Source organism: Phyllostomus hastatus, unplaced genomic scaffold, assembly GCF_019186645.2.
Source record: "Phyllostomus hastatus isolate PE091 unplaced genomic scaffold, TTU_PhHast_1.1 phas_contig_159, whole genome shotgun sequence".
In the NCBI taxonomy this organism is placed as follows: Eukaryota; Metazoa; Chordata; class Mammalia; order Chiroptera; family Phyllostomidae; genus Phyllostomus; species Phyllostomus hastatus.
Window position 1 is genome coordinate 5,053,716 of NW_025333640.1, and position 15,500 is coordinate 5,069,215.

General features: G+C 46.3%; 1 protein-coding gene across 1 annotated transcript in view; it reads right to left on the reverse strand.

The window, feature by feature from the left end:
• Positions 1-20: 20 nt before the first annotated feature.
• HCN2 (hyperpolarization activated cyclic nucleotide gated potassium and sodium channel 2) overlaps positions 21-15,500 on the reverse strand; it is a 28,526-nt gene continuing 13,046 nt past the window's right edge. The window contains exons 5-8 of the mRNA XM_045830825.1: positions 14,716-14,862; positions 3,627-3,867; positions 3,241-3,405; positions 21-1,381 (exon numbers count right to left, since the gene is read on the reverse strand). Coding sequence (XP_045686781.1) covers positions 687-1,381; positions 3,241-3,405; positions 3,627-3,867; positions 14,716-14,862 — 1,248 coding nt within the window. The 3' untranslated portion in view covers positions 21-686. The remainder of the gene's footprint in view (positions 1,382-3,240; positions 3,406-3,626; positions 3,868-14,715; positions 14,863-15,500) is intronic.

Here is a 15,500-nt window from a genome sequence, read left to right on the forward strand (position 1 = left end):
AGATGCGGGTAGGCTGGGCGCCAATGCTGTTGTTTATTGCGTGGAATGGGGTTGTGGAAGTTAGTGGGGTGTGGGGGTGTGGTGGGGACATTGCTGCCTCGGCTTGTCAGTACATTCGTCACAAAGGCGGGGGTTCCCCGGCCTCACCCCCATGCCCAGGTGGGGCCCGGACTGCCAGCCCCTGGGTGCCCAGTGCTGGAGGAGGATGCTTACGCCCACTCCAGGGAGGTCACCGTGGGGTGCGCGCGTGGAGAGGGGCGGGGCCGGTTATTGCGTGAGTGCGGTGGGGGCAGCAGGAAGCCGGCAGGCCAAGTATTGCACTTAAACAGAATCCTCATCAGACGGCGGGCCACCTGTGGGGGTGGGGGCAGGCGGAAATCCACAGCCATCTCTCGGCCACGGGGTGGCGCCCTTCCTGTTTCACAGTTGGGGGAACTGAGGCACCGAGGTGAAGGGAGCCCCCTCTCAGGCCCGCGAGGCCACCGCCAAGGGGGGCGGGGGCAATGTGGGTGGGCGCAAGGTGATGAGGGGGGACAGCAGGAGCCCGCCTGTCTGACTACAACTACCTACGTCTCCTCTATGGCTTCTGGGGTGGGTGGCCGGGGCAGCGCGCAATGGCATGGCTTTGGTTTGGATGAAGGCCCCGCCCCTGGCCCACCCAGGCCCATGGGGCGGTGCAGCGAGGGTCACAAGTTGGAAGAGAGGCGCGAACGCGCCGAGTCAGGCGGGTCAAGGCCTCCTGTGGCGCTGGGCAAGGCCGAGTCCCTGCGGTCCGGGCTGGGTCCTGCTGCCCTGGTGGCGGGTGTGGGCCCCAGGCGCGGTGTGGAGCTGCTGGCTGGACGTGTGGAGGCCGCAGGGCCAGGGCCAGGACCGCCATGGGGCAGCGAGGGCTGTGAGGCGGACAGCGGGCGCGAGGCGCGGCTCAAGCGGCGCGCCGGAAGTGCAGGCCCAGCACGGGGTGCAGCTGGAGAGCAGGGTGCGCCGCCATAAGGCGAAGTCCGTGGTGCCCGGGGACTGGCGGGTGCGCCTGGGGGACTGGCAGCGGGCACGTGCCCTGGCGAGGCAGTGGCATTGGGTGCAGGCCCCGGGGGCAGGCGGCGCACTAGGCGCGGTGAGCCGAGAGCTAGTGGCCCCACTAGCGGACGTGCCACCTGCGGGCAGAAGCTCATGGCCACAGCCTGCTGCAGTGTGGCGATGGCTGAGGTGACCTGTGGCTGGGGTGGTGGTGGGAAGAGGCCTACACGCTGGCCCAGCTCAGCCTGCTGCACCATCTCACGGTCATACTTGACAATCTCCTGGATGATGGCATTCTCCTGGTTGTTGAACACGCCTGAGTTGAGGTCATGTTGCACCTTGTGCAGCAGGATCGAGTTCTTCTTGCCTGGGGATGGGGGAGGTGTCAGTGCACAGGGGAGCATCTCCTGCATACGGTTAGCCTGTATCCAGTAGGCAGGCCACTGCATGTACTAGTCCCTCCTACATACAGCAACCCAGTATTGGGAACCACTACATCCAGTAGGCACAGAACACCTGCACACAGCAAACAGTAAGTCACCCACTCTCTACAGCTAGCATACATGCACCTGTGCGTACTGCATGCTTTCTACACACAGCCAACAGCTCTTCACCTACTTTACAACCAGTACACATACCGCTTCATGTATTGAATACCTGCTGTATATAGCAAGTAGGTATAGGCACTTATTCTCTACAGCCTGTACATATATACAGATGTACTTGGAATGCCTCTTGTACACACGAAGAATGTATTGGGCATCTACTATCTACAGCCAGTATGCAAAGCACACCTATATACCACAGGTAGTACTGAGTGCCTCCTGCATACAACTTTGTGTATTGAGTGCCTCCTACATGTAGCAAGTAGGCATTAGCATCCACATTTTATAGTTGGTATATGTACACTTGTGCATACTACCACAACCATGCCTTCTACACACAGCCAACAGCTCCTCACCTACTTTCTACAACCAGGCATCTAGTGTCTGCTGTGTATGGGAAGCAGACAATTGAGAACCTCTGTATACAGCAAGTGTGTATGATCTATATACAACAAGCAGGAATCGAGCATCTGTTGTGTGTAGCAAGAGCACCTGCTGCATACATAAAGCAGGTATGAAACACCTATGTAAACTGCTAGCATCCATGGGGCATTTCCTGCATATAGCAATCATGTATTGAGCGCCTGCACTATACACTTACACACCCAGAACGCCTGCCTATTCACAGCTAGAGGGCCAAGTACTTGAAACATACACTGCAAGCATGTGTTGAGTACTGGCCGTATATAGCAAATATGTCTAAGCACCTGTCCCCAAAATGTTGAATACCTACTATATAGACATTGTTTAGTGCCTTTTGCATATAAACATGTGTTGAGCACTTTCTGCATACAGGGAAGTCCTCCCTCTAGCCCCCGTCCACTCCACCCAGTCCTGATTTTCCAGCCCTTATCTTCGTTCCCACAAATAGCAGCAAGGGCCACCATCCCCCTGCTCCTATGTCTTGTCAGTAAGTCCTGAGGGCTCCATCTCCCAAATACTCCTGAGACGCCCTCCACCTCTCCCTTCAACCAAGGCTACCACGTCCCACCCAGGCCAGGCCACCGTCTCTCCACTGTGTACCCTTGTAGAATACAAGTCTGATCAGGTCCTCCCCTGCTTAGAACTGTCTGTGGCTCCCTATTGCTCCTGATTTAAAGTCCAACCACCTCCTCACACAGCCCACAGACCCTGTGTGCCTGGGTCCTTGCCTACCTCTCTAACTTCCCTCCTCTTAGCTTCCCTGGCTCTCTAGACTCTGGACCTCTTTCTCACCTGAGGGTCTTTGCATAGTCAGCATCCATTGCAAAAGCATGCCTTCTCATCCTGACAGCACCTACTAGTACTGGTCTCCAGCTGGCATCACCAGGAAGCCCCACCACTACCACATGTCCTCTCTGACATAAGCTCCCTGAGGGTGGTGACTGAGGCAGCTTCATGGCCCACCTGCTGTCACTCCGGGCACACGGTAGCTGCTCAGCAGCTGTTTGCCCAGTGAGCAGAGTTCTGCACAACCGGAAACACCTCACAATTTTTCTTCCTTGGAAACTAGAGCTGTGCTAAGCCAGGGGAGAGAGGCAGTCAGATAATCTGGTTTCCTGCGGGTCAGCTAAGCCACACCACGTTCCGTCTCAGCAGGGTTTCCCCCAGGACCACAGAGGGCTCAGCCAGGCCCACTCACCAATGCGGTCCAGGCGGTCAATGGCGACTGTCTCGAAGGCCCGCCTCATCATGGGGTACTCCTCCAGCACCTCATTGAAGTGGTCCACACTCAGTGAGTAGAGGCGGCAGTAGGTGTCAGCCCGCACACTCGCTGTGCGCCGGCCCCGTGTTAGCAGGCAGATCTCTGTGTGTGGCCAAAGAAGGCACCTCAGACACTGGGCAGTGGCCCCATTCATCCTGTGGGTACTCTTAGCCACAATGAGTGCAGCCCAGCCCACACCTCTGCTAGTGTGGCCCTTCTAGCCAGAGGTCCTTCCCACTGTCACCCTGTGGCCTCCCTGCCTTCCCCTTCCATCCCCAGGAAGGTTAGTGCCTGCCTGCTCCCTGGTCCCTGCAGACACTAACCCCCGAAATAGGAGCCATCAGATAGCTTCATCTCCTTGTTGCCTTTGGTAAGCACGCTGACCACACCATGCTGTATGAAGTACATCTTCTTGCCAATGGTACCCTCACGGATGATGTAGTCCCCTGGCTGGAAGACCTCAAACTTGAGTTTGGTCAGCATGGCTGTGACGAAGTTGGGGTCAGCATTGGCAAACAGTGGCATTGAGGCCACCAGCTTCCGGCAGTTGAAGTTCACAATCTCCTGTGGAGGCAATAGGCAGGGGTGACATCTGGGAACAGGCTGAGCGCTTGCTTCCATCTTACCCCACCTTTGGGACTGTTTCACCTTTCAGACCCTCAGTTTCTTTGTGAAAGGGGTTTAACATTTTAGCCTGAAAGCCAGTTTCTTATTTAATGGACAGACACTACAGGTTTGGCCACCAAAGACAAGAGCTAGAAAAGATGCACACTGATTCCTTACTATTTAATGCTGTATTAGCAATGCTGGTCAATACAATTAGACAAGAAAAAGTAACTGTAGACACAAGAACTGGAAAGGGAAAAGTAACACTATCTCCCTTTACTGTCTCCTTTAATGTGACTACCTGGAAAACCCAAAGGAATCAGTGGAAAACTATAGCAATAGAGGAAGTTAGTCATACTAGCAGTGATAGAATAAATCAACATAAAAATGAATATTAAGTGAATGTGGTAGAAGTCAGGCTGACAGTTAACCTTGGCAAAAAGAGCTTCTGGAGGACTGAACCGTGTGATGTTTGAGCTGAGTGATGGTTACATGGGGATTTCATTGTATAGAACAAGTGTGCCCACTGACATGAGTTTTTTCCATTTTCCCTGTTCCTTTACACATTTCTCATGATCCTAATGAAAATTCCATCAGGTTTTCTGTCTAATAACTTAAGATAGTCAAGTTCATTTAGAACAAATGAGCAAAAATAGCAGGAAACCCGCTTGTGGGGGGAACAGCAGAGAGGTGGGAATAGCCCCCTAAGATATTAAAATACATTGTAAAGCTTCACACACAGTGCACACAGGCTAACAGGCTACAGGATAAGTCCAGAAAAGACCCAAACACAATGGAACTTGAAGGTAAGGGTGGCCACTACATCAAGGGGCAAAGTGGGATGTTTCAACAGATGATGACACTGCATCCCTTCCTCACACCATATTTCAGGATAAATTCCAAACAGATAAAGATCTAAATGTAAAAAATGAGGTCTGCAATGGCAGTGGCATAGGAGGCTACTGAACTTGCCTCCTTCCATTCCAAACTCAAACGTATCAATATAGACAATTACTCTCAGACAACTGAGAGCTGAATGAACAGCTTCTGGCAATGAGAGACCAAACTGAGGACTTTAGAGCCACAAGACCTCTCTGGAAGCTACAGGAACTCTCCAGGGTCAAAGGGGCTGGTGAACACCATTGTACGGGCCCTCTCTACTTAGATATGGCTGTATGGGCTCTATCCTGGGGCTTTGGCATGCCTGCAAGGTCACCACTGTGTGTTCCCAGTTTTATTACTTGGAGCCTTTAGCTTCCGACAGGATAATACAGCATCACCACATCCACAAGGCCTCACCACCAAGGACTTCTCCAGCTTAGTGGGCCAGTGTTCCAGATGCCTTAGGCACCTGCTCAGCTCCCACCAGTTTCCCCAAACCACCTGGCACATTCAGCCTGCACAGAGTCTGCTTCCATAGAAGTATAAACAGATAAAGAAATCAAAATAAAATCTTTCAAATGAAGAAACAAGAAAAAATCTCCATGAATAAAGAAAACCAAAGAAAAAGAAAATTTGCCTGATAATGAATTTAAAGAGGCGGTCATAAGGATGCTCACCAAACTTAAGTTGACTACAGGAGCTTAGGGAGAACTTCAACAAAGAGAAAGTATAAGAACAAAGTAGACTTGAAGAGTACAATACTGAAATGAAAAAACACATGATAAGGAATCAACAGGTTAGGGGACAGAAGAATAAATCAGTGACCTGGAAGACCAACCAATGGAAATCAATCAGAAGAGCAGAAAAGGTGGTTTTTTTTGTTTGTATCTTTTTAAGATTTTCAGAGAGAGGGCAAGAGAAGGAGAAAGAGGGAAAGAAACATCAATGTGTAGTTGCCTCCTGCACGCCCCCTACTGGGGAATCAAACTAACAACACTTTGGTTCGCAGGCCTGCGCTCAATCCACTGAGCAACACCAGCGGGGGTGGGGGTGGGGGTGGGGGTGTGTGTGTGTGTGTGCGCGTGTGCGTGTTTGTTTTTCTTTCAAATGAGGATAGTTTAAGGGAATTCTGGGGTAACATCAAACACTCAAACATTCACATTATAGAGATCCCAGAATCCCAGAAGAAAAAGGAATAGAAACTTTACTTCAAGAAATAATGGCTGAAATCTTTCTTAAGAAAGGAAACAGATATCTAGATTCAGGAGGTACAGAAAATTCCAATCATAACGAACCTAAAGAAACCCACACCAGGACAAATTGTAATTAAAATGGCAAAGTTAAAGAGACAGTTTTGAAGGAGCAAGAGGATACCAGCTAGTTACATACAAACGACAGGGCAGAAGGGAGTGGGAGGGCTTCTAAAGTGCTGAGAGTAGGAACCTATAGCCTAGAATAATTTACCCAACAAAGTTACCATTCAGAATTGAAGGAGAAATAAAGCATTTCCCTGACAAGCAAAATGTAAAGGAATTCATCACCATTAAACCAACTTTACAAGAGATATTAAAGGGGTCTTTAAGTAGAAAAGACCATAACCAGAAATAAGAAAATATGAGAAAAGAACCCTGACTTGTGTGGCTCAGTGAACTGAGCAGCAGCCTGTGAACTGAAAGGTTGCTGGTTTGATTGCCAGTCAGGGCACATGCCTGGGTTGCGGGCCAGGTCCCTGGTTGGGGGCTTGTGAGAGGCAACCAACTGCTATCTCTCTCACACATTGATGTTTCTCTTCCTCTCTCCCTGCCTTCCCATCTAAGAATAAGTAAAATCATAAATTAAAGAATATAAGAAAATCATAAATTAAAAAAATAAAGTGAATATGGGAAAGGAAAAGAAATCTCACAGGTAAAGCCAAATTTTAACAAATATAGCAAATTGGACATTTAAAAGCTACTATGAAGTTCAAAATAAAAAGGATCAAACTCCATTTAAACTATAAGTAGCTAGATATACAACATAAGAAGATGTACAACATGATATCAACAACATAAAGCGTGTAAGGGGGAGTACAAGTGTAGTCCTTATAAAATATATTTGAATTTAAGTGCCTATTAGCTTAAGATAGACTATTATAGATGTGGAATGATACACATAAACCTCACATCTACAAATACAAATATGTAGAGACTAAACAATATGCTACTAAACAATGGATTAAAAATGGAATCAGACAAGAAAAAAATGACCTTTACAAAGGAAAATTAAAACTCTACAATAAAAAGATATAGAGTGATTGAATGGATTAAAAATGAGAAGTATTTTTATATTGCCTACTAGAGGCATCAAATTAAAAGACACAAATAGACTAAAAGTGAAAAGATGGAAAATATATTCCATGCAAACAGAAATGGAAAGAAACCCGGAGTAGCAATACTCATATTTTCCATGTATACTTCAAAACAACAAATGTAAAAGAGACAAGGATGTTACATGATCATAAAGAGGTCAGTTTAAGAAGAGGATATAACTAAATATCTATATGCCTGACATAGGAGCACATAAATACATAATGTAAATATTCGTAGACATAAAAGGAGAAATTCACAGTAATACCACAGTAATGGTAGGGAATTTTAATACCCCACTCAAATCAATCCAGACAGAAAAGGAAATAATGGATTTAAATGTCACATTAGAAGAGGTCAACTTAATAGATATTTATACATCATTTCATCCAAAAACTATAGAATACAAATTTTTTTCAAGTGCACATGGAACATTCTTTAGGACAGGTGATACGTTAGGCCACAAAACAAGCCTCCAGCCCTGGATGGTGTGGCTCAGTGGATTGAGCTCTGGCTGCAAACCAAAGGGTCGTCAGTTTGATTCCCAATCAGGGCACATGCCTGGGTTGCAGGCCAGGTCCCCAGTAGAGAGCGTGCAGGAGGCAACCACACATTAATATTTCTCTTTCTCCTTCCCTTCCCCTCTCTCTAAAAATAAATGAATAAAATCTTTTTAAAAATAGAAGAAAAAATTTTTAAAAAGCTTCCATAAATTCACAAACACTAATCACAGCAAGTATCTTTTCTGACCACAATGGCATGAAATTAGAAATCACCTATAGAGAGAAAATTGGGAAAAATACAAATATGTAGAGACTAAACAATATGGTACTAAACGATGGATTAAAAATGAAATCAGACAAGAAAAAATGACCTTTACAAAAGAAAATTAAAACTCAACTTTACAAAATGTATTGCATGTAACAAAAGCAGTTTTAAGTGGGAAGTTCATAGCCATGCAGGCTGACCTCAATAAATAAAGAATTTCAAATAAATAATTTTAACTCTACACCTAAAGGAACTAGAAAAAGAACAAGCAAATCCATAGTAAGTACAAGGAAGGAAATAGTTAAGATCACAGCAGAAACAAAATAGAACTTTTTTAAGAAATAGATTGCCCTGGCTGGTGTAGCTCAGTGGATTAAGCACGGGCCTGCCAACCAAAGTGTTACCAGTTCGATTCTCAGTCAGGGCACATGCCTGGGTTGCAGGCCAGGTCCCCAGTAAGGGACACTTGCGAGGTAACCACACATTGATGCTTCTCCCCCTCTTTTTCTCCTTCCATTCCCCCCTCTCTAAAAATAAATTAAATCTTTTAAAAAATAGAAAAGATCAATAAAACTTAGAGTTTATTCTTTGAAAAGATAAAAATGAACAACTTACAAAAAATATAAAATTATAGGCCAATATCCCTGATGAACATAGATGTAAAAATTCTCAGCAAAATGTTGCCAAACAAATTCAACAATACATTAAAAGAATCATACACAACAACCAGCAGGATTTATACCAGGGGTGCAAGTATGGTTTAATATCTGTAAATGAATCAATGTGATGCATTAACAAAATGAAGGATAAAAACCGTATGGTCACCTCAATATATACAAAGAAGGTATCTGACAAGATACAACATCTTTTTATCATCAAAACACTCAATAAAATGAGTGTGGAGAAAAGTACCTCAACATAATAAAGGCCATATATGACAAATTCTCAGTTAATATACTCAATAGTGAAAAATTGAAACCTTTTCCTTTAAGGTCAGGAGCAAGGCAAGGGTACCAACTCTCACCACTGTTATTCAATATAGTAATTGAAATCCTAGCCAGAGCAATCAGACAAGAGAAAGAAAGAAAAGGCCTCCAAATTGGGGAACAGAGAAGCAGAACTGTCACTATTTGCAGATGACATGGTTCTATATAGAGAGATTCCAAAGACTTTAAAACACTATTAAAAAATAAACATAGTAAAGTTTCAGGATGCTGAATGCAAGAGTGAAGCCAGACTGCAGTCTGACACCATACACAAAAAATCTAACTCAAAGTGGATTCAAGACTTGAATATAAGACCTGAAACAATAAAATATATGGAAGAAAAGACTTGCACTAAAATTATGGACATTTGTCTCAGACTTTTTTTTAACTTAACCCCAGAGGCAAGGCAAGTAAAAGCAAAAAATAAATGGATGGGACTACAGCAAACTTAAAAGCTCTGCACAGCCAAAGAAATTATCAACAAAATAAAAGAATGAACCAAATGGGAAAAGGTATTTGCAAATGATACCTCTGGTAAGGGGCTAATAGGTAAAATACGTTTTTAAAAAACTCATACAACTTGACAAAAAAATCCAATTGAAAAATGGGCAGAGGACCTGAGTAGATGCAAGGAAGACATACAGATGGCCAAAGGACATGAAAAGATGCTCGCTCAGCTTCATTAGCTGTTAGAGAAATGCAAATCAAACCCACAATGAGATACCACCGCAGGCCTGTTAGAACAGCTGTTTTCTATAAGATAAGAAATAGAGTGTTGGAAAGGAGGTAGAGAAAAAGGAACCCTCATGCACTGCTGGTGGGAATGTAAACTGGTACAGTCACTAAGGAAAATAGTGTGAAGTTGCCTCCAAAAATTAAGAATAGAGCTACCATATGGGCCAGCAATTGTTCTGGGTTTCTAGTCCAAAATTTTGAAAACACTTAGTCATAAGAATATATGTGTGCCACTGTTCACTGTAGCATATCCACAATAGCCAAGGCATGGAAACAACTTAAGTGTCCTTCAATGGATGATGGGATAAAGATGTGGTATGGAATACTATGCAGGCATGAAAAGGATGAAATATGGCCATTTGCAATAACATGGGTGGATCCTGGGAGTATCATGCTAAGTGCAATATGACAGATGGAAACCGACAAGAACCATATGTTAAGCCCTGGCTGGCATAGCTCAGTGGATTGAGCATGGGCTGCAAACCAAAGTGTCGCAGGTTTGATTCCCAGTCAGGGTACATGCCTGGGTTGCAGGCCATGGCCCCTAATGAAGACGACCTAATGAAGGTGAAAAGATATTTATTTTTATAGAGGGAATAAAATCTAAAAAAAAAGAGAGAGAGAGGGAAGGGAGGGAGAAAGAGAGAGAGAGACATCAATGTGCAGTTGCTGGGGGCTGTGGCCTGCAACCCAGGCATGTGCCCTGACTGGGAATCGAACCTGCGATGCCTGGTTCGCAGCCCACACTCAATCCACTGAGCTACACCAGCCAGGGCCCCTTCCCTCTCTTAAAAAAAAAAAAGAAAAGAACCATATGTTTTCACTCATGTGGGCTGTAAAACAAAAAAGCAACAAACGAACAAATAAAGCAAACAAAGTCATTAACACAGACAACAGAACTGCGGTTACCAGATGGGCAGGAGGGTGGGGGAAGACAAAGAGGACAAATACATGGTAATGAAGGGAGACGAGGTTTCAGGTAGTGAGCCCTCAGTAGAGCACACAGATGTCATGGAGTTGTACACCTGAAATTTATATAATGTTGTTAGCCAATGTTACCCCAAAACATTTAATTTTTTTAAAGATAGCACAGTACTGGCCTAAAAACAGACACAAGGCAGTGGAACAGAATAGAGAGCCCAGAAGTAAATTCCTGCTCATATGGTCAGTTAATCTAAGACAAAGGAGAAAAGAACACACAGTGGGATAAAGGCAGGCTGTTCAATAGGTGGTGTTGGGAAAACCAGGCGGACACATCAAAACCAAAGTGAAACTGGACCACTTGCTTACACCACATACAAAAATAAACTCAAAGTGGATTAAAGACTTAAACATAAGACTCTGAAACTATAAAATTCCTGAAGGAAAACAGGTGGTACACTCTCTGACATCAGCCTTAGCAATATCTTTTTGGGTAATGTCTCCTTGGGCAAGGGAAACAAAAGGAAAACAGATGGGACCACATCAAACTCAAGTGTTTGCACAGTGAAGGAACCCTCCCACAAAATGAAAAGAGGACCTAATGAAGGTGAAAATATATTCACAAATGATACCTCTGATGAGGTATTGATATCCAAAATAGATGAGAAAATAAACAAAGAAAAGAAAAACAAAAAAACCCCCAAAATATGTGCAAGGAACTCATGCAACTTAACGCTGAAAAATAAATAAGTAAATAAATAAATAACCAAACAATCCACCTAACAAATGGACAGAGGACGTAAATAGACATTTCTTCCAAGAGGACATGCAGATGGCTGATGGCTGCATGGCATCCATCAGCCATCTGATGGCAGATGGCTGACAGACATGTGAAAAGAAGCTCAACATCACTAAACATCAGAGAAATGCAAATTAAAATCATAATGAGACATCACCTCAGACCTGTCAGAATGGCTATTATGGAAAAGACACCAGAATACAAGTGCTGGCAAGGATGTGGAGAAAAGGGAACTCTTGTGCACTGTTGGTGTGAATGCAGGCTGGTGCAGCCACTACAGAAACAGTACAGAGGTTTCTCAAATAATTAAAAATAGAGTTGCCATATAACAATCTCACTTCTGGGTATTTATCCAAAGAAAACAAATGGAAACAACCTAGGTGTCCATTCATGGATGAATGGATATAGAAGAGGCACATATATACAATGAAATATTACTCAGTAATAAAAAAGAATGAAATCTTGCCATTTGCAAAACATGGAGAGATATGTACGTCCGTGAGTATTATGGTATTGTGGGTGCTGTGCTAAGTAAAATAAGTCAGGCAGAGAGAGACAGATACGGTATTGCCTCACTTATATGTAGAATATAAAACAAAAGAAAAAGTAGAAGCAGAACTACAGATATTGAGAGCAAGCTGATAGTTGCCCGGGGGGAGGGTGTGGGGAATGGGGATAAAAAAAATAAATGAAACTATAGAAGCATTAGAAGGAAACATGGATGAGTTCTACTACAACCTGGGTGTGTGCAACAAGCATGTATTATGCATCTGCTACATACAGCAGGCAGGTAGTGTGGCCTACAGTATACAGAAAGCAAACACAGAGCTCCTGCTGTACACAGCATAAAAATCCCCCAAGTCAAAAAAAGAAAGAAAGAAAGAGAGAGAGAAAAACAAAGTAAGCAGAGTTAAAAGGCCATCCCAGTGGCCATTGGGCTGGAAATGTGTATGTCAGAGTTGAAGTCCTCCACAGGTAAACACTTCCTACCAAAAACCCCAAAAGACCAAAAGCTCTGGAGAAAAACTAGCAAAAGTGATGGACAGTTCACAGACAGAGGACGACAAATGAAACGGCCCCTAAGCCCACAGACGAGCAGCACACTGGAGGCTGCCTGCAGACACACTGGCGGTGTGCTCAGTGCGTATTCCCCCGCTGGGAACAGGTGTCCCTCAGGGAGCCACTGGGTGTGCAGCAGCATGCAGGCCCTTGGCCCTCCGCCCCGCCCAGTGCCAGGTGTCCCTCCTGCAGAGGCACAAGCAAAACTGCCAAGACAGAGCACCTGGGGCTGCACCCACGGGGTCCGGAAAAGGGGAGGAAAGCCAGCATGGGACATAGTTCTGGGTGTGCCTTTGTTTGGGGGTTGGCCAAAAAGTTCATTTTGTTTTGTCCATAAAATAAAAAGCACATTTTTTACTTTCATTAATAACTTTATTGATTTGGATATTTTGACTATGTCAGCTAGCTCCCGCATGGTATAAAGCTGATGGTTCTCAATTTAATGTCTACATTTGATCACTGTCAACTTCAACTGTTCTACCTGTGGCGCATGATCCAGAAAGAAATCTCCAGCACAAAACTTCACAAACTACTTTTGACATGTTCGATCAGTCACAGCACCTTCTCTGTACACTGAACACATCTTTTTTTTTCATTGCATTTTTACCTTTCTTGCAAGGTAAAAATATATGCCAAAAATGTTGCTTATTTTCTTCTATCTTCAGTATTAAAATGGTTACACAAAAAATTCATCAATTTTGATTGTTTTAAATGCACGCTAAAATGACAGCTGTCACAATACAATCTAACAAAATTGTTTCAAATGAAGTCAAAGACAGCTAAATGCCACTAGAGCCATCTTATGGAGAAAAAGAAACCAAACACACTTTTTGGCCAACCCAATATTTTACGGAAGTATATAGCAGGAGAGAACTGGTGGAAACACAGGACAGGAGCCAGAAAACCTCCAGGTATATGTGGTTTGTAAAACTTGACTTTGGAACTGTGTACACATTTAAATGACTGACTAACAGAGGCTGTCAGTGGCTGAGGAGGGAGGGAGAAGCAGTGGCTCGCAGGCGCAGGTGTCCCCTCGGGCTGCTGGGACACGGTGATGGTGGCTGCAGGACTCTGAATGCTCCCAAACCCACTGAACTGTATGCGGTTTAGGGTCTGTGGGGTGTATTCCATCAATGAATGAATGAATGAAAGTATCAAATACAGTTAAACACTCTCTATGACATTAACCACAGCACCTGTTTTCTAGGTGGCAAAGTGAGTGAATGGTTCCCCCACCCCACAGCGCCCCTGTCCCTGGCCCCAAGCACAGGGTCCCTCCCTTCCCACCCCCATCAGCCTCCCCTCCCCATCCTCACCACCGTTCCTCAGGCTGCACGTCACCTTCCCCTCCTCAGGGCCTTTTCCTGGCTATACCCTCCACCTGGGACCCACAGGTTCACACCACCTCAAGGAGATGTCCTCCCACCAGTCACCTCCCCACTCTGGCCCTTCCCAAAGCTCCTCCCTCTGGACCTCCCTGAGGGCACAGGACAGGGCCCACAGACTTGCACCGTAACTGCTTGGGGAGTGTTGTGGGTCAAATCATGTCCCCCAAAAAGAAATGTTGAAGTCCTGAACCCCAGGTCCCTGGGAATGTGATCTTGTGTTGGACCAGGGTCTTTGCAGATGTCATTAGTTAAGACGGGATCACACTGGAGTAGGTGGGCCCACATGCAATGATTGGCATCCTTATCACAAGAGGACAGACATACACAGGAAGACGGCCAGGCCACGTGAAGACAGGCAGAGATCGGGGTAACACATCTCTAAGCCCAGGGACACCAGTGACTGCTGGCTACACCAGAAGCCGGAAGAGGCAGGAAGGAGCCTCCGTAGGAAGCACAGCCCTGTGACACCTTGATCTCGGATGCCTGGCCTCCACAATGTGAGAGACTAAATTCCCATTGTTCTAAGCTATCCAGCGTGTGAACATTTGTCATGGCTGCCCCAGGAATCTTGCCCAGTGTCACACGGGCGCTGTGAGGGGCAGAGCTGGGATTGATCCCACAACCCACCCTGGGCTGATGGGCTCCAACTCCACCCTTCCTCTGCCTCCACCCTCTGTCTAACACAGACGCCAAACAGGGCACGTGGAATCACACAGAGGGTGCGGGGACTCAGGATGGCTGGGGCATCGTGGGGGTGTGGAACACAGAGGCTCACGGAGGGGCAGCTGGTGCTGTGTACAAGTCTAGCTTGAGTCCTTCATGCTGTAGCTGAGCCAGCCCCTCCTCATTTCAGGAACTGGAGGCCAGGTAGCAGGACTGCCTCAAACCCCACCCAACTCAGAGGGTCCCCTGGCTGGCCTCACCTCCCGCAGGGGCCCGTTGAGCTCGCCCAGGATGCTGTCCTCATCAAACATCTTGCCCTGGTAGCGGTGCTCGTAGTAGTCGTGGATTTTCTGTCGGAAGTCGGCAGGCAACTTGTGGAAGGACATGTACTGCTCCACCTGCTTGTACTGTAAGGGGGCGAGGTGCAGGCAGGTCAGTAGCTGCTCAGGGAACCCCGGCCCCAGCCCGAACGCGGCTCCCAGGCTTAGACACAACCACAACAAACAGCACGCCCAGTTACCTCTGAACTTCACATCAATGGCAAACGTGCTTAATGTAAGTAAATCCTGTGCAATACTTTGGACATGCTTCTGCTAACACAAGTTACTCCTTGTGTCCTGAATTGTATCTGGCATCCTTATCCCTGACAGATACTGGACTCCTGTCTCAGAGGCCCCCAACTCTGCCTGTGACTCTGGCCCTCCTCCCCTAGGATCTTTCTATAAACCAGGGAATGTGGGCACCAGGCAGGGGTGCCAGGCCCGGCTGTCCCCAGGATGGCACCCCTGGGGTGCCCCAGCCCCACCCGGCCACAGCTGCCCTGAGCTCAGCGGAACCCGTGATGGTGGGTGGGTGGCAGCACCAGCTCATGTTTGGGTGTGAGGCTGTGGCTTCCGGACAGCCGGTGCACCTGGCACTGGGCCCAGCTGACCCAGCTGACCCGGCTAGTACTGCTGGGGGTGCTCCCAGCTACCCAGCCAGGGTCAGCCATCAAATAGCAGTTCAGGACAGACAGGGGCAACATGCGGGGGGGGGACGACAAGCT